The sequence below is a fragment of the Erythrolamprus reginae genome, chromosome 5, assembly GCF_031021105.1.
Source record: "Erythrolamprus reginae isolate rEryReg1 chromosome 5, rEryReg1.hap1, whole genome shotgun sequence".
Classification (NCBI taxonomy): domain Eukaryota; kingdom Metazoa; phylum Chordata; class Lepidosauria; order Squamata; family Dipsadidae; genus Erythrolamprus; species Erythrolamprus reginae.
In genome coordinates, this window is record NC_091954.1 from 82982612 (window position 1) to 83007719 (window position 25108).

The 25108-nt window shown below is 38.2% G+C and overlaps 1 protein-coding gene across 2 annotated transcripts in view; it reads right to left on the bottom strand.

The window, feature by feature from the left end:
• Positions 1-25108, bottom strand: part of DOCK10 (dedicator of cytokinesis 10) — a 203492-nt gene that overhangs the window by 147162 nt on the left and 31222 nt on the right. The window contains exon 1 of one of the 2 annotated variants that reach the window (XM_070753305.1): positions 13866-13970. The exons of the other annotated variant lie outside the window; for it this stretch is intronic. Coding sequence (XP_070609406.1) covers positions 13866-13970 — 105 coding nt within the window. Of the gene's footprint in view, positions 1-13865; positions 13971-25108 lie in introns of those variants that run through there. 2 annotated transcript variants of the gene reach the window in all.

Sequence of the window (25108 nt, forward strand, 5' to 3'; positions counted from 1 at the left end):
TACTGGAGCCCCACCCAACCACAGGTGGCCACATTTTCTCTTATAATAATCCTTTAGTTGTTGTCTCCTATGCATCACTCTATGCATGCGTGGATGTGTCATTAATTCTTGTTCAGAATCCAAAGATGATACAGATGATTGATTTCCTCCTGGGATGTCTGCCAAACTCCCCTCTTCCCTGTCACTCATGATGCCTTGGTCAGCGGCAGATTCCATCGGGAGCAAAACAGGCCTGCGGCATATGGATGTCTCCCCCACATCCACCTGCACATTCCTTGGGGCAGGAGCAGGGCCAGAGCTAACCACAACACTACAGATGTTTATTGAAAAGGTAATGTTTGAATATCTGTTCAACATCGGTATCTGGCTCTGGAAGAGAGTGTCTGGCAGGCAGGAAAAAGGGACTGTAGCAAGAAAACTTCTTAGATCAAGGGAAGAGAGAAATAGGAAAAAGAGACCCGAGTAATCCTGCTTTATTATGCTAGTCACAAAATAAACTGTTGTTTTTATCAAGTTTTCAAATTTTATTAGTCTATTAACAATAAATATGTTTCCAGAAATGGAAATAGCTCTTATTTCCTGAATTCATCAGCCTTGCAGGGTTCAACAGACCAAATAATATATCACCATGATATCTCAGGATTTGGAGAATTTTATCTTAGACTTACTCCTGATATACTTCAAAGTATTTTTCAAAGTATAAGATGCACCAGAATATAAGACATGGGGTAGGAAAAGAAGAAAAGAAGAATTCCACCTCTGCCTATCAGCATCAGGGTTAGTGGGGTCCTCACTTCCACTCGGATTTTGATAACAAGCAGCACAGATCTTTTTTATCAGTTCTAACAATAAAAATGAATTTTGTTTTCTAAGATTACGGAAATGTAAAGTGAATAAGAAATTACAAGTAGTTACATATGATTGTATAATCATCTATGTTTTTCTATTATTAATAAAATATATTAGTAGCAGATATTCCTTGATTTTTCAGAATCCACTTTTGTTGCATAAGGTAAATCTCAGATTTCTGCTATGACAGTGGTCAGTTTGTTTGTTTATTTGTTTATTTGTTTATCGGTCTGTCTGTCTGTCTGTCTGTCTATCATCTATCTATCTATCTATCTATCTATCTATCTATCTATCTATCTATCTATCTATCTATCTATCTATCTATCCTGCCCTTCTCAATTGACTCAGAGCAGCTTACAACAGTATAAATACAAATACAACATGTGTGAGAAATCTAATACTAAAAATACTACAAATTCTAAGAGCCCATTATTCCTAAAAAACACAATCAACCACATTCATTCAACTAGAGTTAGTCATTGACCGGAGTTGGTTCTTAACACTCATGGCTGCCATGCCTGCCGGCAAAGATGGGTCTTCAGGGACTTGTGAAAGGCCTGGAGGTTGGGGGCAGTACGAATCTCTGGAAGGAATTGGTTCCAAAGGGTCGGAGCTACCACAGAGTAGGCTCTTCCCCTAGACCCCCACTAGACAACATTGCCTGGCTGAAGGAACCTGGAGAAGGCCGACCCTGTAGGACCTGACCGGTCGCTTGGATACATGAGGCAGAAGACAATAATAATAATAATAATAATAATAATAATAATAATAATAATAATAAAAACAGATAGTGGAAGAAGAGAAGCATGCATTAGCTGACTATGTGAAGGAGAGCAAAGAGTCAGCGTTGATGGAGGTCAACAATAGGAAGCTTCTCAAGGTGAAGCAAACTAAGGACCAGTACAGAAAAACTGTAACTCAATGTCGTATGAACAGTTGGCGGAACGAAGCATTGCATGGCCAGTTCTTGGAGAAGATTGAAGGCAAAGTGGATAAAGAAAAGACCTGGTCATGGCTAACAAGTGGAACATTCAAAAATGAGACAGAAGGACTAATACTGGCGGCACAAGAACAGGCCATTAGAACAAATGCTGTCAAAGCCAGAATTGAAAAATCAACAGACGATCCAAAGTGCAGACTCTGTAAAGAAACAGATGAAACAATCGATCACATACTCAGCTGTTGCAAAAAGATCGCACAGAATGACTACAAGCATAGACATGATGCTGTGGCACAGATGATCCACTGGAACTTGTACTGGAACTACCATTTACCAGTGGCAAAGAACTGGTGGGATCATGAGCCCGAAAAAGTGGTCGAAAATGAGCACGCAAAACTACTGTGGGACTTCCGACTTCAGACTGACCGAATTCTGAAGCATAATACACCAGACATTCTGATTGTGGAGAAAAAGAAAGTATCAATCATTGACATCGCAATCCCAGGAGACAGCAGGATTGAGAAGCAGCTAGAGAAATTAGTGAAATACGAAGATCTAAAAATCGAACTGCAACGACTCTGGCATAAGCCAGTGAAAGTGGTCCCAGTGGTACTTGGCACGCTGGGCGCAGTGCCAAAGGATCTCAGCGGACATTTGAAAACCATCGGAATTGACAAAATCTCCATCTGTCAATTGCAAAAGGCCGCTTTACTGGGATCGGCAAACATAATTTGCCACTACATCACGCAGTCCTAGGTGCTTGGGAAGCGCCCGACTGGTGATGAAATATGAAATCCAGCATAGTGATCTCGTTTGCTGTGTTGTATTGACATAATAATAATAATTAATAATAATAATAATAATAATAATAAAAACAAAAACAACAACAAAAACAACAACAGAGTTGGAAGGAACAACTTCTAGTCCAACCCCTTGCTTAGGCAGGAAACCCTACACTATTTCAGGCTCCAACCGAGGAGCAAATGTGCAGGGGAAAGTCCAGTAGCATGTTTACAAAATGCCAGGTCCAAGAGGACTGATGTACTGCCTCTCTATCGGGCCTTTCTGAGAGGAAGCCCGGTTTTCAATGCATTTTCCAGGGACGTTTCGGGAATCAGGCTCCATGTGGAAGTGAGGATCCCTGCTGCATGCAACCACCCAAAAATGAGCTGGACTACATTCAGAGTATAAGACGCACCCAGATATTCACCCTGTTTTTGAGGCAGATAGAGGAAAGGTGCATCTTATACTTCAAAAAAATATGGTAATGTAATTGGTGGCAAAATATATTAAATACATAAACAAAAACACATTGAATTATTTTTAAGTAGTTAAGGGAAGTGAAAGAGTTCAATGAAATTTTACTCTTAAAATTCTGCCACTTCTTCATTTGCTTTGATGCAACCAAAATGGCAACAAAATGAAAAACATTGTTCTTTAAAAGTAAATTATATACACCCACGCCACTTTGATCATCCACTTTGAAGCTTCAGAAACATATTCTGTAATAAAAAATTTTTTTTACTTCTTATATTGTCATGTTTGTATTTTATGGGGGGGGAGGAAGGAAGTTGTTTCTTGCTGTCCTAGTCACAGTATTCTAAATTACTAAGAGTTTATCATTCTTAATATTCAAGGTTCAGTCCTATTTTTTTGCATGTTTCAAATCTAACAACCTCATCCTCAAATGAATTTCATTTTACATTTTTTAGAGGGACTTTCCTCAAATATATGGTTAGAATTTTTTGTTATTACTTTTAGTGGAGAGTTTCATTTTTACTCCAAAAGATTTCTAATAGCTAACAGAAATGTCACAAAGGTTGAGTTAGTCCATTCTCGCTAGCAAGGCTTGCTGGGAGATTTATAACGTTTTGCCCTAATTAAAGTTTTAACAGTCACGGGATTAGCTTTCCCAAATGTAATTATTTTAGAAATGAACCTACTAATAACTAGGCAATTTATGCACTAGGACTAAATGGTGCAGGACAGTCGTGCTATTTTTTTTTAAGCCTAAGAAATTATGCTAGCTAGGTAACAAATAAAGATGGGATTATAAAAAGGCATTTAATATTTTTTCTCTTACCTTTCTGTCTTTTACAGACCATTTATTATTTTTTCACGAGGATACAACATTCAAAATTCTTGGTTCATTTTCATTAGATAGGCTGAACATAATGTGCATCCCATCAGAAATAGTGTCAGGATTAGATGTACTTAAAATTTATAGCTTTAGAATGTCTAAAAAATTGGTTAAATCCTGTATCTGGGAATAGCATTCAGTGATGTGCTATGTGTCATAACTCAACAATAAAATATGGCATGTGATTTTTGTCACGTGTGCAATGTCATGACACGCAATGCATCAGTTTTCCATCTTTGGGTGTTTGTTTGTATCCCATTTTTATTATTTTTACAAATAATTCAAGTCAATGAACATACATAATACTCCTTCCTTCTCTTATTTTCCCCATAACAATCCTGTATGGTGGTTGGCCTGAGGGACAATAACTTGGCCAAAGTTATTCAGCTGGCTAATGCAAGCTTTGAACTCACTGTCTCCTGGTTTTCAACCTAGCACCTTAATCTTAACTTAACTGCTCCAGTAATCTCACACTACTAACCAGAACATACAAAACTTTTGCCAGACCGATCCTTGAATACAGCTCATCTGTCTGGAGCCCACACCAAATTTTGGACATTAACACTCTAGAAAATGTCCAGAGATATTTTACTAGAAGACCCCTCCTCTCCTCCACTAGCAACAGAATACCCTACGGAACTAGACTTACAATCCTAGGTTTAGAAAGCTTAGAATTACTTCACCTTAAACCCAATCTAGGCATAGGCTATGAAATCATCTGCTACAATGTCCTTCCTGTCAATGACTACTTCAGCTTCAACCACAATAACACATGAGCACACAACAGATACAAACATAAAGTAAACTGCTCTAAACTCGACTGCAGGAAATAAGACTTTAGTAATAGAGTAGTTAATGCATGGAACTCACTACCAGACTCTGTAGTATCATCACCTAACCCCCAAAATATTACCCTCAGCCTATCCACTGTTGATCTCTCTCAATTCCTAAGAGGTCAGTAAGGGGCATCAGAGTGCCCTCCGTCCCCTGTCCTAATGTTTCTCTTTTACTAGTATCATGTACGGTATATAAATATGATTCTATCTTTGTATACCACCAATACATACTTGACAAAACAAAACAAAAATAACTAAAACTACTGTCAGTGTGTAGCATGTTGACTAGCAAATAGAATCACCTCCTAAAAACTTAACTCGTTTTGTTTGGTAGCAATCCTGTTTTTTTTCCAGCAATGACTAAAAATACCCTCATAATTGATTTCACATAACAGTCACAGTGCCTGAGGTTTCAGTATCTGACTGCAGTCAAGAGAAGAACACCAGAGTTCAACATCTAAAGCATTGACAGATGTAATGTTAAGTTGGTAACAATTCTTGAGGGCTTCAATGCACAATAATGAAAAGTGCAAACTAGATCCCCCTTCCCATCACACTCTTAATCTACACTTTTGGTGTTGAACCCTCGGAAATGTTTTTGAAATTATAATATATTAGGAAATGTGTTTAAATTTAAGAACAGCACAACAAATGTAAGCAAATTCAAATAGTTGATCACTGTTTTATATAGCAATGTAGTAAAGCTGACTTGAGTCCTATGCATATTTTCTTTTCAAGATTTTTATTTTTAATGTATTCAGGAAGTGGTGACTTCCTACAAATATTTTCAGCAGCTAGTGGGTAGGAGAGAAAACTAATTTTCTGTTTCATTGAAGATTCTATAGTCCAGTGCCAAGGCTAAAGAAAGATATTTTCCCAGGATAGAAACTGGATGGGCAATCATGTAAGTATGACCACAATGTCTTGGGAGTTTAAATAAATCTTAATATTGCTTGCTTTGTTGTCACTTGTCTTTTGGGCATCCTAGAATATTAACCAAAAGCAGAATATTTGGAAGAAGGACAAACTAGTTGGTGGGGTTCATCATAAAAGAATACATATAAGAGAAATAGTCACACAGCCCATTACACTACACAGGTCCAGATTCAAATGCTATGACTTAGTGTGGACGAACCTTTCATGAAACCATAAATAATGACAGTCAATAGAGACAATTATTATTGATGTATCAGGGGTCTCAGTCAGAGACTGGGTGATACAATTTTGTAAATCATGATTTAGTTAATTATGGTTTGTCACATAATCCACAATTGTTAAATTCACAGAACAAATTAAACATATTTAGTTTAGGAACTAAACTTAGCTCCTTGTTTCTCCACCTTGAGAAATCCCGTTGGCTTCAAGCTTACATAAATTAATATCTATGATGTAAATCCAAAGAAGGTCTGGTTGCAATCTAGTGATTGAAGGAAACTACATTCCATGTACAAGTTCTGGTATATTTTCATCACCTGCAGCTGATTTAGTTTAGAAACGAAACTTATAGTTTCCCCTTGTTTCTGCACCTTGAGAAAGCTCGCTGATTTCAAAATTTTATAAATTTTGACAACAGCAACAGCTAAGACTTGGAATTAGAACTACTGTATTTTTTGGTGTATAAGATGCACCTTTTTACTTCAAAAAAGTGTACCAAAAACTAGGTGCATCTTATACACCAAATGCTGTTGGGTGACGGTCAGTGGTGGCGGCAGCAGCCTTCCCCTAATCCCAGTGGCGGCTTTTCACGTGGTTTGGTGGCTGGCACCAGCCACCACTACCAAACTGCGTGAGAAACTGGTATTGCCAGACTACGGGAAGGCCGCTACTGCTGCTACTGACTGCCCCCGCCGGACTACGGGACTACGCCCCAAGTTTAACAGCATGAGGGGAAACCCGAGCTTCTGTCCTCCGTCGCATGGGTGCCTCTCTCCCTTGGTAACTGAGTAATTAATAAAAGTGATGTGGTTGCCAGCATTTTTCATTTCTCTCATCATTAAAATATAGAAACCTGGGAGATATTACTCATACATAGTATTTTTTTGAAAATTTCATATATTTGTGAATAGGGAAATCAACAAAACTATAAAAAAGCAAAAGATAGAATATTATGAAAATGTGATATGAAACCCAGAAAAATACAGCATAATTCACTTAAGGAAGAAAGGAAGGCAAACAAACAAGACCCAGGCAGAAAAAGAACACCATGGCTTCAAAATCTAAGTTCTGGAGACCTCACCTACAAAAAGATATTGACAAATTTGAACGGGTCCAAAGACAGGCTACAAGAATGGTGGAAGGTCTTAAGCATAAAACGTATCAGGAAAGACTTAATGAACTCAATCTGTATAGTCTGGACGACAGAAGGAAAAGGGGGGACATGATCGAAACATTTAAATATGTTAAAGGGTTAAATAAGGTCCAGGAGGGAAGTGTTTTTAATAGGAAAGTGAACACAAGAACAAGGGGACACAATCTGAAGATAGTTGGGGGGAAGAGCAAAAGCAGCATGAGAAAATATTATTTCACTGAAAGAGTAGTAGATCCTTGGAACAAACTTCCAGCAGACATGGTTGGTAAATCCACAGTAACTGAATTTAAACATGCCTGGGATAAACATATATCCATTGTAAGATAAAATACAGTAAATAGTATAAGGGCAGACTAGCTGGACCATGAGGTCTATTTCTGCCCTCAGTCTTCTATGTTTCTATGTTTCTAAGGGACTGGTTTGGACAAAACCGAACAGTACATTTTTGTGCAGCTGTTAATAAAAAATGGATTGCCAACATCATCGCCAACATCATCGCTAAAATTGGATTGCCACAATGACAGATACAGCACAAGAAGAATAAGAATTTATGAATATATATAAAAGGACTAATTGAATGTTAATTTCTTACATTTATGTAGGGGTAGGCTACTGCCCGGATGGGGAAGGGGGATGCAGTGGGGTAGCAAAAATGGAAGTCCACCCCAGAGCACCCAATTTGCACTGAAAGATGTTGAAAGAAAATGCAGGGCATCCTGCATAAGCCACACCCACAGTGTGGTAGTAAACATTTTGGTAGCCCTTCATTGCACATATGGCATATTTTCTTCTTCACTTGAGAAGTTGCATTATTTCTTCAGTTTTTGCCAAAGAGTGCAGATGCTTATATTGTCTGGCATAGTACAAAACATTAATCAAACAGAACTTCTCTGCCCGCATTCATCATTACTTCACCCTTTTGTATCTGAGCTAATTGGCAAGATAATTGAAGAACAGAATCAGCCAATGAGAGTGCTTGTTGGGGACCAATGGCAGCTGCATGGCAATGGAACTCGTACAAAGTTGCTACATGCAGAGTACATCTGGAAGGGGCACAGGGCTGCAGCTGGACCATGTCATTAGAAGACCTGTCACTTATCCCCCCACTACCCAGCATTGCTTCACTGTCATACAATATGCTTTGTAAACTGCATTTTTTTCTGTTCGAGTAGATCTTATTCAACTTATAAACGGACATATATTTTTAACAATCATTTCAAATGTTATGGAACAACAAACACTATTGCGACACTATAAAAGTACAGTGGTACCTTTACCCAAGAACGCCTCTACTTAGGAACTTTTCTAGATAAGAGCTGGGTGTTCAAGATTTTTTTGCCTCTTCTCAAGAACCATTTTCCACTTACAAATCCAAGCCTTCGAAACTCTAACCGGAAAAGGCAGGGAGAAGCCTCCGTGGGGCCTCTCTAGGAATCTCCTGGGAGGGAACAGGGCCGGAAAAGGCAGGGAGAAGCCTCTGTGGGGCCTCTCTAGGAATCTCCTGGGAGGAAACAGGGCCGGAAAAGACAGAGAGAAGTCTCCCTCGGAATCTCCTGGGAGGAAACAGGGCCCATGCCCTCCCTGTGGTTTCCCCAATCGCACGCACTATTTGCTTTTACATTGATTCCTATGGGAAAAATTGCTTCTTCTTACAAACTTTTCTACTTAAGAACCTGGTCACAGAACGAATTAAGTTCTTAAGTAGAGGTGCCCCTGTATTTTAAATAAAGCTAAACAATTATGTTTCTATTTTGTACCATATTTTGGTTCATGTGCACTATGTCCTTGAAGAACATAGTGAAGTTATCTCTAGCTGTTCATGGAAAGGGAGAATGACTGTTTCTATACTGATAACATGTGTGTGTATACACCTTTGAATCAGTGTTGATTCCTACTGACTGACTGGATATATGTCTCGGGGTTTTTTGACAAGATTTTGGAAGTGGTTTGCCATTGCCTGTTTCCTAGGGCTACAAGAGTGTGGCTGGATCAAGGTCACCCAACTGGCTTTACGTCCAAGGGGAAGAAATACTCATAGTTTGCTGGTTTCTAGCCTAATGCTTTAACCACTATGCCATACAAGGCTAGTATTTAGTATGCTTCAGTTGTGAAGCAAATTGGAAAGGGATGGGTTATTAACTGCAAAAGTGAAGGAAGCTGTACTGCCTTGGAAAATAAACATGTCACTGAAAAACACCAAGAAAACAGAACACCACAATGACTATTTCTTTAATCTTAGTCTAAGAGGAAGAAGATTCAGAATTTGGTTCCTGTTTAAACAGTATCATTTTTAAAAAATCCACTTCAGTTCAAGTAGTGCTATGGCTAAAAACAATATGCTTCATGCAAATACTCAAAGACTATGTTTTTAAAACAGGATGTGGCTTTTTAAAAAGAAGAAACCTATAGAGATGATGTTTTGCTCCATATCTGTGCAATTAAATCAATTAACAATTCTGCAAGAGGACACACATTTCCTCAGGCAGCAGGAGCCTGATGAATATTGTAGCTAAGTCTTAGAACAATTTTCTAAGTAATATTTCCCTATAAAGATCCATTTTTCCAGTGATTTTTCCCGACCAGATTGGAATTCCGTTTCATATAGAATTTATTTTCCCATAAAATCATCGTTTTCAGCATTCGACAGACACTGCTTGCGGTGTGATGGGCAGCAAACTAATTTAATAAATAAATAAATACATTATACATAACAAATGTACAAAATGTACCTAAAGGATACATTGTTCATATCAGTTTATACAGTTAAATTAATGATAGAAACATAGAAACATAGAAGTCTGACGGCAGAAAAAGACCTCCTGGTCCATCTAGTCTGCCCTTATACTGATAAATGCCAGCGACCGGTGAGGTCCCACAGAGTTGGTCTCCTTAGGGTCCCGGCGACCAAACAATGCTGGCTGGCGGGACCTAGGGGAAGAGCCTTCTCTGTGGGGGCCCCAGCCCTCTGGAATCAGCTCCCCCCAGAGATTAGTACTGCCCCCACCCTCCTTGCCTTCCAAAAAAGTTTAAAAACTCATCTTTGCCACCAGGCCTGGGGTTCCTTAGACCTTCCCCCCTGACCGATGAATGCTTAGTTTGACTGCTGAATGAACGATATTGATAGTTTTTAATTAGAATTTTAAGATTGTTTTTTAAGGTATAATTGGATTGTTATTATTGTTTCCTCTTTTTTCTGTACATGCTGTGAACTGCCCTGAGTCCTCGGAGAGGGGCGGCATATAAATCCAATAAAATAAATAAAATAAATAAAATAGTTATAAGGTCTTTTGGAAAGAGGTCATTACTGATATACTGTATATAAAAAAGACAAATACACTATAGTGGCTATCTGATTGCAACATTTCCAGTCTTTCGCTTAGAAAGCCGAGATCTATATCAGAAATGCCCTCTATTCCGTGATGTGGACTGTATACGATTATTTGAAAACTGACTATATTAGCTGATGTGGGGAAACTTAGCACAGAAAATTTTGCAGCCTTTCTCCTGCATTTGTAACAGAAGAGGAAGCTTTCCAAGTGTGGGAACCAGCCCTTCTACTCTTCTTAGAATCAAGACATTTTTTAAAAAAAAATTGCCTTTCTTTTTTCAGAATGGATGTCTGGTTCTTCCTCCAGCCCTCTCTCCTTCCTTTCTCCCCGCCACCCTCCTCTGGCTCTAGGACACAAATGAAAAAAATACAGTGGTGGGTAGTCCTTGATTTACAGCCATATGTTTGCAAACTGTTTAAAAGTGTTCGGAAACTTCAGATCGTGCAGAATGCAGCTGCGAGAGCAATCATGGGCTTTTCTAAATGTGCCCATGTCACACCAACACTCCACAGTCTGCATTGGTTGCCGATCAATTTCCGGGCACAATTCAAAGTGTCGGTTATGACCTATAAAGCCCTTCATGGCATCGGACAAGAATATCTCTGAGACCGCCTTCTGCTGCACGAATCCCAGTGACTGATTAGGTCCCACAGAGTCGACCTTCTCCGGGTCCCGTCAACTAAACAATGTCAGTTGGCGGGCCCCAGGGGAAGAGCCTTCTCTGTGGCGGCCCCGACTCTCTGGAACCAGCTCCCCCCAGAGATTAGAACTGCCCCTACCCTCCTTGCCTTGCGTAAACTCCTCAAAACCCACCTTTGTCGTCAGGCATGGGGGAATTGAGATATCTCCTACGGGCCTATATTTTTTTTTTATTTTTATTTTTTTAAATATTCAATCACTCTATAAAGAATGAACAATGTAACCCAGAGACAAAGCATATGAAGGACAAAAATTGATTCTTCCCTGGTGAAGGGTTTTTTTCTGTATGGTGATGGTACACTTATGTTTTCTGTTTTGTTTTTTGTTAAATTTTTTTTTAAAAAATCCTTCGGGCCTATATAATTTATGTATGGTATGTTTGTAGGTATGTCTGCTTAAAAATGGTTTTTTTTAACTACCGGTATTTTAAATTTTAAATTGTATATTATTAGATTTGTTATGAATTGTTTTATTGTGTTGTGAGCCGCCCCGAGTCCACGGAAAGGGGCGGCATACAAATCTAATAAATAAATAAACAAACAAACAAACAAATAAATGAGTTACCACAGCTGTGACAAAATGACTTATAACTAGTTGTCACACTTATGACTAGTGCAGCATCCCACGGTGACATGACCAAAATTCCAACAAGTAACCTCGCTGGGAGAAGCTACATTTGCTTAAGAACCATGTAATTAATTCAATAACAAAGAAGATTCACTTCCACTACGGCAAAAAAATAAAATAAAATTAGACATAACCCACTTAATAATCATATCATTTAACTACTGAAGTTGAATATTCATACACAATTCAAGGATTATCTGTATCACCAATGAGACATTAAGAGATCATTAAGATCTGGAGGACAGAAGGAAAAGAGGGGACATGATCGAAACATTTAAATATGTTAAAGAGTTAAATAAGGTCCAGGAGGGAAGTGTTTTTAATAGGAAAGTGAACACAAGAACAAAGGGGCACAATCTGAGGTTAGTTGGGGGAAGGATCAGAAGCAACATGAGAAAATATTATTTTACTGAAAGAGTAGTAGATCCTTGGAACAAACTTCCAGCAGACCTGGTAGATAAATCCACAGTAACTGAATTTAAACATGCCTGGGATAAACATATATCCATCCTAAGATAAAATACAGGAAATAGTATAAGGGCAGACTAGATGGACCATGAGGTCTTTTTCTGCCGTCAGACTTCTATGTTTCTATGTTTCTATCATTAGGGAATACAATTTGTGATTATATAGGAATGCCCTGGTAATACTGGCTTTCTAGATTCCTTTGTTAAATCGTTTTGTTTTACACCTTAATATTTAGGTTACAATTCAAAATTGAACTTACATTTGAAATGTATTTACTCTGCAGTTAGAACATGATCATTCCCATTAATATATACTCTGTCTCTTTAGAAATATTTTTTCTGATTTTTAAAACATTTCCATCCTTATGGTTTAAAATAAAAAGATTAATTTTTCCCCCTGAAAAAGAAAGGTAAATCTGTAATTATGATTTACCACATCATTTAACCAATATTGTAGTTGTCACTTTAGCAATCATTGAAAGTCTGTTTCACTGATACTTTAATGCACATATATATAAAGTAATTAAATCATGAGTATCTTTAAAGTCCGGCCTGTTTGAGGATGTTTGTCTTTTTCAAGCTTTCTTCTAACAAATTGGATTTTCCTGTCTAAAAGATCATATAAGAGAGACTCAATGCATTTTTTGTGAAGAGAAAATATAAATTCTATCATGTCATGATAAAATTACAGATAATGAAAACGATAGAATAGAACAACATAGTTGGAAGGGACCTTGGAGGTCTTCTAGTCCAACCCTTGCTTAGGTAGGAAACCCTACACCACTTCAGATAAATGGTTATCCAATATTTTCTTAGAAACTTCCAGGATTGGAGCATTCACAACTTCTGGATAACAAATATTTAAATTTAACTGCTTTTAGTATGGCCCCTGGAAGGGCCGAGAAGCAAAAAGGAAGCAGTAATCTACCTCCTATACTTGGGTAACCAGGGTGATTTGAGAGAAAAAAACATATAACTCTACCCTGGTATAAGACGAGACAAGGAGAACCTGTGATCTAGAGGTTAAAGCTACTGCCTTACACACAGACTCCCCAGGTTCAAATCCTGGTATGGGTACGGCTAGCTGATGAGAGCAAAATAACTAGAAGTAGATCTATACAGTCTCCCTTTTCATTATCAGCAAAAATATGTTACACACACACACACACAAAATACTCTCATCTATAGGTTACTACATAATGTTTAATTTCAGCTTGATAAGTTGTTTCATATATTCAGGACAGTGGACTAAATAAGAAACGATAATTAATACATCATAAATGACAAACAGCTTGTTATTTAGTGTTTACACATTTTTTCCCTTATTCACACTGAAATCACAAACATATTAAGATGTCTTATCTCATAAGTACATTGATTTTGTCCTATTAATTTTAAATATTGAAATTCATCTTATAGATTCTTCCAGTTTATTATCTGCCAGATATGATACACCATTCGTACAATTCCTAACCAACATGACCTGGCCAACAAATTTCAAAAGCAGTCTCCAAAAATAGCATTGCTACAATTTCACTAGAGAATTTGTTCTAGTCACTGAGATAAAATAGGAATACTATAATCTATTCTGTTCACAAGCCTAACACTCCAAAGCTACACTAAATAAATTACAAGAAAAAAACTACAATCAGATATATTTATATACATACACAATTCACACTGTGGATTTCTCCGTGATTATTTCTTCTAATTGTTTTCCGTTTTCTCCAAAGTTCACTGTGGTCCCTTTTAAATACTTTCGCTCGGAAACTCATTGTGTAAGAACTTCAAGCAGCAAAAAAATCCATATTAGAAAAACACAATCCTCATCCACTGATTATTATAATCTATGCTGTGAGAAGAGGAAGTACATGAACACTTATACTATCTCTACAAATTACATTCAAAATAAGAAAAAGAAGAACCTGAAATTCAGTAATAAATCATTACTTCCTGCCTGAGTAATGTGCTTCTTCAATGACAAATAAGATTGAAGCTTCAGTCACAATGTTTCCTATCACCTGTTTCATCCACCCACCTAAGATTGGAAGAACAGTATTAAACTGTATAAACTTTTATCTGTTGTGAATAAGGAATTCCAATTTGGGTAGGTACAGAACAAAAAACTCCTCTGCTTCATAAAGAATGCAGCACACTGTCTTTTGCTAAGCTGAAGACAGTAAATTTTGTTTGAAGAAATAGAAGTACAACAGAGAGGATAACATTTTATCTTTACAAGCTTCTGAATGTCTCAAATTGTCGTACCATAGTATTTCATTCAATAGCGGTCAGATATGAAACACAGCAGGGTTTCCATCAAGAACTGGTGTGGATAGCTTGAGCTCACGGGTTCGAGGCTGCCGGGAATTATCGGGCGGTGGACTTGCTTTAATGTAACTAACAACCATTTGGTGAAGTCTACTTATAACTGGTTTCCTTTTGGGTAGGTATTTTGTGGCCAGAACTGTTTCTTGTCTGAATGTGGTCTAACGCTGCATGTAGGAGAAGTGTGGGATAATCTGTTTTCTGCTACCTTGGCCACCACTGTCTACCTTGGCCACGACTGTCAGCTAAGTGTATAACGAAACCTAGTCTGTGGCTGTTGCCTACAGTGCCTAGTTTTCAGGGAAGTGGGGAAAAACAGTTGCTACATTATAGAGCAGCCCAGAAGTCATTATTTTAGTTGTAGATTGGATATTTTCTTTTGTTTATTAGGGTAGGTTTATATTTTGTATACTGAAGGAAAGCAATATTGGAAGGGTAGAGATGGAAAAAGAATCAAGCTTTCATTTACAGAGCTTTACAATTATTTATTTTTTAATTGGGTTTTTTTATTTAACAAATTTCCATGATTTATACATAACTGTGCTCATTTACTTATTATTTACAGATCCATTATTTGCATATTATTACATTGTGATCCAAGCATATATCCATACTTATTATTTATATTTTTTTATTCAAATCCAAATATGCTCCATACATTTTAAATATACATTTTACTTCTATTTTTCTTTTACCTCTTTTTCTCTATGATCTACCCATATGTTCAAATTAATTTCCACTTTATTTATCATTTTGCTTATTTCTTTATTACCCCATATCATATCTATTCTTGAGAAAGATTTATGAGGGTTCGAATAGAAAGCATTTTTTCATTAGCATTTAATACCCTCTACACATCCATCAGATTCAGTTCTTCAGCCATGTTAAAAAAGATCAATCTGAAGTTATACCATGAACATTATATTGTAATATAACTGAAATAAAACCTTAATTTTATTAGATTAAGATTAATTAATGTAATGAATATATAAATATTCATTACCTTAACTAAATGAATTCAATTATATTATATAACTTTCCTAGATAATCCTAATATTCTAAATAATTATATCTTAACACATTGATTTAATAATTTATTTATTTATTTATTCATTCAATTTTTATGCCACCCTTCTCCTTAGACTCAGGGCGGCTTATAACATGTTAGCAATAGCACTTCTCAACAGATCCAGCATATTGCCCCCACAATCCGGGTCCTCATTTTACCCACCTCAGAAGGATCTATCTATCTATCTATCTATCTATCTATCTATCTATCTATCTATCTATCTATCTATCTATCTATCTATCTGATTTGTATGCCGCCCCTCTCCGTAGACTTGGGTCGGCTCACAGCATACAATAAAACAATTCATAACAAATCTAATAAATTTTAAAAAACATTAAAAAGCCCCATTATTAAACCAGACATACACACAGACATACCATACATAAATTGGGGGGAGGGGGAGGGGAGGAATGGCTCAATTCCCCCATGCCTGACAGCAGAGGTGAGTTTTAAGGAGTTTACGGAAGACAAGGAAGGTGGGGGCAGTTCTAATCCCCGTGGGGAGCTGGTGTCAGAGAGTCGGGGATGCCACAGAGAAGGCTCTTCCCCTGGGACCCGCCAGACAACATTGTTTAGTCAACGGGACCCGGAGAGATAAAGTTAATAGGTAATAATGAAAAAAGGTTCTATATGTATCCACTAATCTCTGTTTGCAACTGTTTGAGTTTTTTACCCTCTTAAATTTCCAGTACTGTTCTTCAAGTTATCACTTTCAGAGTCCTCTATCCACTTATCTGCTAAGTCATTTAAATTCTGTGTTTCTCTCTTCTCTGCAATTTCAAAAGATGCCCTCTGGTGTTTTTAATCTCTGAGTTGCCCAAACACTACCATTTTTTCTTACACTGATTTCCTCAGTCTAAGTCTTTCTTTCACAACTCATTCTATAAATCTTCTAATCTCCTAATACTTTCAAAGTCTTTATTTTTCACTTTTGCCTTTTCCCCAGTCCACCGTTTTTCTTTGAATATAAATTGTCTTTCCTTACTGTGTTTTCTATTACTGCAGCGTAGTTTTTATTTTCCTCTTAATCCATTTTTAACTTTATTTTCTTTTGCCCCAGCACTGTCACTTTCACTCTAACTTTTGAGTCTTTTAGCCTTTAATTTCACGGCAGTATTATTTTAAGTAATCATGGCTCTTCTCTTTCAATTGCCGCTTATTTTCTTACCAGAGCTTCACTCCTTCTGCCCCAAATCATTGAAATTTACTCAATTTGTTAATTCTAATCACTGCCCATATAGATATCCTCACTAACGGAGATGAGGACTACTGTTGTAAAACAATGAGGACTACTACTCACTGTTTTACTTCCCAAACTGAAGTGGTTGTTGCGGCCTCGAGTCCGCCATGTCAAAATGACATGACAGATTGCATCTGCTAATGGGGGATCTCCTCATTCCAGTAGGCAGTTGCTTTCTGCCTCACTGTCCCCTGGGCTTCCCCTCCATTTTGTGCTGTTCTGCAAACATGGCAGGCATTTAAGGGTCCCTGGACACTGAAAAATCAGAGATTAAATGATGGAACTTGTCCTTTCCTCTTTGTGCCACCTTGACATTGTCACCAGAAGTCCCATACAGCTTTACAATTGATGGTGGCTTCATAATGAAATAATTAAAAACAACTGGAAGGGCAGATGTATTAACCATGTTTTAATTCAAAATACATGTGCCTTGGATTCCCCCTTAACAGCAACAACTGAAAATAAGCTTTCCTCCATTCTTACTTAAAATATTAATTGGCCCATTTCCTGAAAGACACCTGAAACACGAAAAAGCAAATTCCAATACTTCTGAAGGCTGACAGATTTCAGTGATGTGTCTTTCCCTCAAACAAAATGATTGGCTGTTAAATAGGGACATCTTGTTTCAGCAGCTTCGGCACGTATAGAATATAAGGCCAGAAATGCAAGCAATATACCAAAGATCAAATTTTATTCTCAAGTACTTATTGATTACTTCTCTAGTGATTGGAAAAGAATTGAGGAGAATGACTTTAAGTTCCATTTCTAAGGTTTCACCTTGGGATGTGCAGAATTCTCAGCAAACTCTACAGAAATATTTTGCAGTCCTGACAACTTTAAGATATATAGATTTTTCCCAAGCGGTAATAGTTTCACACATTCAGTTTGAAATTATGGACATAAAGATGAATATGATTAATGAAAATAAATTGCAGGAACTGATGGGACGATGGGACAGAGTTAGAGGTTATATGGTCAGTAGAATTCAAGACCAAGGTATAAAGAATAAATTGGAATCACTCTATAACACTGTAATGTTCTTAGTTTAAAATGTTATAAATAAGGTACACCCTAATTTTGGTGGAGGGGTTTGAATGTTGTTGGGTGGTGTGAGCATGGATCACTGAGCACTGTGCGATATGTAGTGTATATGTGTTATTGTTTTAAAAAATCAATAAAAATATTTTTTTAATTTAATATATATATTTCAACTCCCATAATTTCCCTTCAAGAGTTGAAGTCCATGGATCTCAAAGTTGCTGAGTTTGGGAAAGCTGATCTTAAATACTCCCAAATATTACCTATGCAGTGCTGGCTCATTATTTGTTTGTTTGTTTGTTTGACTTCTATGGCCCAATCCCATGGGACTCAATGTGACTCAAAGAGATATAAAGAAGAAAAAAGCAGTTTTAAAAATTATATTTATTTTCCATCCTCCTTTACAACTAACATGTTTTTTTAAAAAGAGGGGAGGATTTTAAAATAGTCTAGGGATCTCCTGGCAAGTCTCTCTCAGGCCAAAGCCATTTTATTTATTCTATTTTTATTTATTTATTCAATTTTTATGCCGCCCTTCTCCTTAGACTCAGGGCGGCTTACAACATGTTAGCAATAGCACTTTTTAACAGAGCCAGCATATTGCCCCCACAATCTGGGTTCTCATTATACACACCTCGAAAGGATGGAAGGCTGAGTCAACCTTGAGCCGGTGATGAGATTTGAACCGCTGACCTACAGATCTACAGTCAGCTTCAGTGGCTTTCAGTACAGCACTCTACTTGCTGCACCACCCCGGCTCTTAGTTGGGGTCTTTGGCCTGCCATACTTTATTGTGGGAATTTGGGAGGGTGAATTGTCTGTATATAGCCATAACAAATTTCTTATAGATAGTCAAGTTCATCCTTTGTTTTCACACTCCTGCACAGAAGGAGATGGGTGGTTGGCAGTTGAAAATTGGTCAGTATGGTAGATTGGGGGTGTGGGGGCAAGGGCTTGAACTTTCAACTCGGTGGAGAAACTCCTGGGATTTCAGATTTGGGTTTCTCCCAGATGTGTCAACATGACTCTGTTAATAAATTGGAACTATGAGGAATACTTTGCCCCAAATTTAGTTTTTGATGCTATTTGGAACCATGACACTATGAAGACTTGTGAAGAAGATACCATTCTAGAAACTATTACACAAAATTTAATCTGACTTAAAAGGAAAGCAATCTAGCCCAGAAAATATTAGCTGAATTGTATTCCCACAAAATAGTTCAAGCTTCTAATAACTCTTTTAATTCTAATTTATTTTTATTACGTTTACTGTGTTTTTAACATGTAACTTTTTATGCTTTGAAATTTCTGTTCTCTTAATATAGAAATGAAATGACATGAACTAAAGTTAATAAATGTGTGCTTTCTTTTTTAAAGATACTGAAACATTAGCAAAAGGGACGGCGCTCACAGGAAATGGAAAAAGCAGACTGTAAGAGTCTAGTCATGTGGTTCAGTACTTTAGAGATGCTGTCAAAAAACTGAAACTCCAAACTGAGCTGAGGTCAACAAGGAAGGTTAAAAATAAAAGTTTCTTTTAGATATAGGTGACTTCAAAGAAAAGAAAAAGAATGCTGATTATCTTTAAAATGAAGAAGACAAAGTGCTAACAAATAATAAATAGAGAAAAGCCAGAACTTGTTGATGCAATTTTTCTACCAGGAAATTGTAAAAAAGTGACCAGGGGGACAAAACAAAATACGGTAGATTGAAAACACGGGAATACCTGTTTGCATTGGATGGATTTAATGATCATATTAATTGCATCTTGTAGATTTGAAGCAACTAACTGGTTGTCTGACTGAATTTCTATGTATTTGCTCAGAGAAATTTTGATCAAAAGCTACATGACTTGAAGAAAATAAGTGTTATCCCAATTTTCAAAAAAAGGGAAAATGGAGTATCCAGCAACTATAAACCACATCAATATATGAGAATATTGAAATGAGATTGATTCATGAGAACACTTCTAAATAATGCAATAATTAGTGATTAGTATGAATTTATTGAGCAGAACTCTTGATATATTTTCTGATTGGATAACTAATATATTGTTGGAATACTGCAGACATAATATATATAAATTTTAGATCTTACAATTATAAGAAGTAGATGTTCCAGCATTGCATAAGACTTGATAAAATGAGAAGAGTTGCTTTATTGTGGGAAAAAAGTTCTATTCTACTCAAATTTTAAAAGCATAATTATGGATTTTCTAAACCCCTGGGATTACAGCCAAATTGTTCAGAATTAATATTTACTGTGCACATATTTACCATCAGGAATTGTTTAACTGAGAACAACATAAACTCTATATGTTGAAACATCATAAGTGATAACTGAAGTCTTATATTCATTATAAGGAGCAAATAGAAGATGACTAACCTTGATAGTATGGAAAGCTACATCATGCTGATGAGCTCAATGCATATAACTTCTTCATCCAGTAAGTGATGCAAAGTTCTGTTAAGCTTGCCTTGAATTTTCAAAAAATGTGATAAAAATGTAAAAGCCAAGCAATCTTTTGGTACATCCTAAATAGCTTTGACCTTGCCTTATAATGCATAAATGTCTGACACCCCAGTTCTTTGATTGCAAAGCAATATGTAGTATCCAAGCCTTTATAACTATCAGGTGACCTTGGGTCAGTTGCTCTTTTATGGTTCTAGGAAGCAGACAATAGAAAACCATTTCTGAAATCTTGCCAAGAAAACTGCAGAAACTTGTTTGGTCAGTTGCCAGGAATTAATACTGACTTGAGGAAAACATTGCCCCAAAAGTTTCTAGATATCTAAATGATTTATCATCAATTTTATGTAATTTTTTTAAAAATAATTCTTTAAAGTATCAAGGTTCAACATACAACTTGAACCTTGGTGTATCAAATCAATGTGTTAAGAGACCAGACAGTTACAAAAGGTTTAGCCCCTCAAAGTTCAGAATCACATGTCAGGTGTTGCGCCTCCACGCTTGAAATTTTACCTAGCAACTAAGAGCTATTCTCCTATTGGCTGTCCGTTGACAGTTCAACTGGTAGGAAAACTACCAATTTTGACAGCCACCATATAAATAGCAGCCTGACAGAGGTTTGCCTGTGCTGGTTAGTTCTTTGTCCAGCTGACGTCTGTTCTAAGAAAGGGGTTCCATTCTAATCACCGTCTCAACTCAGTTCCTGACCCTTTCGTTCTACCCAAGCTAGAACATCAAGAATCTCTGTTTTCTTAGATTTTAGCAAAAAAAAAAAAAAGTATTTCTGGCATACTGGAGTAAGTTGGCTCACCACAAATTTTTCAAAGTGACCTAATGCAACCAATTAATATACAAGCAATCTGAGCAGAGGGAATGAAGTCTTGTTCCTGGTTATTTATTTATTTATTATTTATTACTTAGATTTGTATGCCGCCCCTCTCCGAAGACTCGGAAGTATCACAACCTTTTTTCTTTTTTTAAAAGGTCTTCTGGCAACAAATTTCACTTCCTCAATACTAATTATTATATATTCTGCATGCAATGCATCAGACAATTTCAATATATATGAACAAATATTAATTCATAACAATACAGAAAACAACTAAACATATTGTAATCAATTAATTAAATTTCTATAGTATAGCTGCCTAGCTTGTGAGGGTTTCTCTGGGTAGCTCAGAGCAATTGAAACAACAGAAACAATCAAATAAGCACAGTAGCATACAACTATCCTAAAAATTCTGATGAAAAATTCAAGTGTAACATACAGTATTTTTCAGAGTATAAGATGCACCGAAATATAAGATGCACCTTAGTTTTTGGGGAGGAAAATAGGGAAAAGAATCTGCTTACCAGATATTTATCTGGCTAGCGTCCTTAGTCTGGTCAGTTCCCCTGGTTTTATCCCCTGGTTAGGGCTTTAAAAAAAACCTCATTCGGAGAGAGTAACAATGAAAGAGCTTGCAAGCCAGTAAGAGGTGGGAACATCATTATCAAATGGAAAGAAACATTCGGAGCAAGTAGAGCAATGAAAAAATACCTGCAAAGACTTAGGGTTTGGAAAATATTCTCCAGGAAGAGTAACAATGAAAGAGACGGCAAGCTGGTAAAAGCTGGGAACCTTGTTAGCACCTGATTAGGGCTGAGAAAAAAAGCTTAAAAAAAAAGCTACATTCAGAGTATAACATGCACCCAAATTATCAGCCTCTTTTAGGGAGGTAAAGGTATGTCTTATACTCCGAAAAATACTGTAGTCATTTGGTGAATATGAATCATACATACACTTGATGCTACGTAGCCACTTATCTCTTTTATTTTCTAAATTTTTCAGTGGAACTCCTCTAGGTGCCCAGTTCTTTATTGGGATGGAATGGAATATTCTGAAATATACTAAGTAGGAGAATAAACCCACCAGGTGCCTTCTTTGATTCAAGCTTTTGAAATCAAATGAAGAAGTAGTATCCCACTCTATCTCATGCATACCTACATACAATTAAATTATGCTTTATTGCTAACACAACCATTATGGCAGTTAGCACACATGGGCATCTTGGATCTTAAATTCCATAAACACATCAGCTGAAAAGGTTTCCTGCCTTCAACAGAGGGGAATCACATTGTATTTTATTTAGCTAAATGGCTGTTTTGGAAAGCTCACAGAAAGGAGGGCTGATTCTGCTTCTGCTAGCAGAATATAAAATTTTAAAGCCCATAACAAAGGATAGATATCCCAGAATCAATTCCCAGACAGACCTGATAACCACAAAAGAACCACAGTGTAAATATAATATCCATTTCTGCCATACCACCAACACTGACAGATGCATAAAACCTTCTCATATGACGATGTGAAGAGAACTGGCAATGTTAAATGTCCCTGGCAGCATTGACACTAACCACAGGATCCATCACTCTAGTTGTGCTTTGTAAATTATTCTTTCTCAGGATTTGAAAGTACAGTGATACCTCATCTTACAAACGCCTCATCATACAAATTTTTCAAGATACAAACGCGGGTTCAATATTTTTTTGCCTCTTCTTACAAACTATTTTCACCTTACAAACCCACCGCCGCTGCTTGGATGCCCCGCCTCCGGACTCCCGTTGCCAGTGAAGCACCTGTTTTTGCGCTGCTGGGATTCCCCTGAGGCTCCCCTCCATGGGAAACCCCACCTCCGGACTTCCGTTGCCAGCGAAGCACTCGTTTTTGCGATGCTGGGATTCCCCTGCTGGGATTCCCCTGCAGGATCGCAAAAACACAGAAGTCCGGAGGTGGGGTTTCCCATGGAGGGGAGCCTCAGGAGAATCCCAGCAGTGCAAAAACAGGCGCTTCGGCTGGAAAAAGGGGTGAGTTTTGGGCTTGCACGCATTAATTGCTTTTCCATTGATTCCTATGGGAAACATTGTTTCGTCTTACAAACTTTTCACCTTAAGAACCTCATCCCGGAACCAATTAAGTTTGTAAGACAAGGTATCACTGTATACCTTTAACATTCTAATTCCACAAAGGCATCATAATATCCGCCCCCCCCCCCCCAAGGTCTTTGTAGGGTAAATATAAGGGAAAACATTTCAAAGGGAATATTAATGAAGGCTACAATTGTGGCAAAAAGAAAGTAGCAAAGCAGGAAGTAGAAAGCTAAGTATCATAATTTATTTATTTATTTATTTGATTCTTTTTGTTGGTTTTTTATTGTTTTATTCTGTAAGCCAGAGGTCCCCAACCTTTTTTGCACCAGGGACCGGCTTTAAGCTAGACCAGTTTTCCATGGCCCGGTGGGTGGGGGGGGAGCTAGCTGTCAGCGGCGCCGTAAAAGGGGCGATCAAGAGAGGAATGGGTGAATGAATGGACGGAGGGTGGGAAGGAAGGAAGGAAAGAGGGAAGGGACAGGAACAAAAGAAGGGTGCAAAGGAAGCAAGGAAAGGTGTGAAAGGGGAGAGTAAGAGAGGAAGGAGTGAAAGAAGGGAATGAGGGAGGAAAGAAGGGAGGAAGGAAAAGGAAAGCAAGAAATGGAGGGAGGAAAGGAAGGAAAGAAAGAAAGAAAGAAAGAAAGAAAGGGGGAAGGGACAGGAACAGAGGAAGGAAGCAAGGAAACTTATGAAAGGGGAGAGTAAGGGAAGAAGGTAGGAAGGAGAAAGAAAAGAAGAAATAGAGGAAGGGAAGGTAAAAGAGAGAAAGAAAAAGAGCAAGAAAGAAAGCAAAAAAGAGAAAGAAAGAAAGGCAACTTCAAAGAAAGGCTCACTGAGCATCTCTCACTCTCTCTCTCTTTCTATCCCTCTTTCTTTCTTTCTCTTCCTTTCTCTCTCTCCTCTTCCTTTATCTCCTCTCTCTCTCCCTCTCTCTTTCTCTCCCCCCTCTCTCCCCCTTTCCCTCTCTCCCTCTCTTGCTATCTCTCCCCCTCTCCCTCTCTCTTTCTCCCTCTCCCTCTCTTTCTCTCTCTCCCCCCTCTCTCTTTCTCTCTCTCTCCCCCTCTTTCTCTCTCTTCTTCTCACTTTCTCTCTCTTGTTTTCTTTCTGTCTCTTTTGCTTTCTCTCTCTCTCACTCTTTCTTGTTTTCTTTCTCACGCTCTTTCTCTCTCTTGTTCTCTCTCTTGCTATCTCTTTCTCTCCCCCCCTTTCTCACTCTCTCTTTCTCACTTTCTCTCTATCTTGCTGTCTGTTGCTCTCACTCACTCTCGTTCTCTCTCCGTTCTTCTCAGCGATGACGCGCGCACGCCCTGCCCGCCTCACCTTTGCGAGAGCACTTTCGCCCCGGGCTCTCAGCAAGGGGGTTTGCAGGAGAGGCGGGGCCGGCGAAGGTGATATTGAATGTCGGGGGAGAACGGGCGGTTGCACGCGCTCCCTATCCCCCTGCTAGCCCACTCGGAATATTCAAAATAAGAAAAGCCTTCGCCGGCAAAGGTTTTTCTTATTTTGAATATTCCGAGTGGGCTAGCAGGGAGATAGGGAGCGCGTGCAACCGCCCGTTCTCCCCCGACATTCAATATCACCTTCGCCGGCCTCCGCTGAGGAAAGCCTTTGCCGGCATTTCCTCTTGGCGTCAAGGAGGCGCAGCGGCGGGCGGAGAGAGGGAAGGGGGGGCAGCGGCGTCCCTCCTGGCCTTGGCGGGCCGCCCAACCCTCCCCACCTCCTGCAAACGCGGCGGGCGGCGGGGGGAGAGCGAGGAGCTGGTTCCGGCGGGCGCGGGGCTTGGCTGGCTGGCGGGGGGAGCGCCGCTGGTGGTGCGGAAAGGCCGATGGGGCCCTGGCGCCGCGGACCGGCTGAAAAGCCCC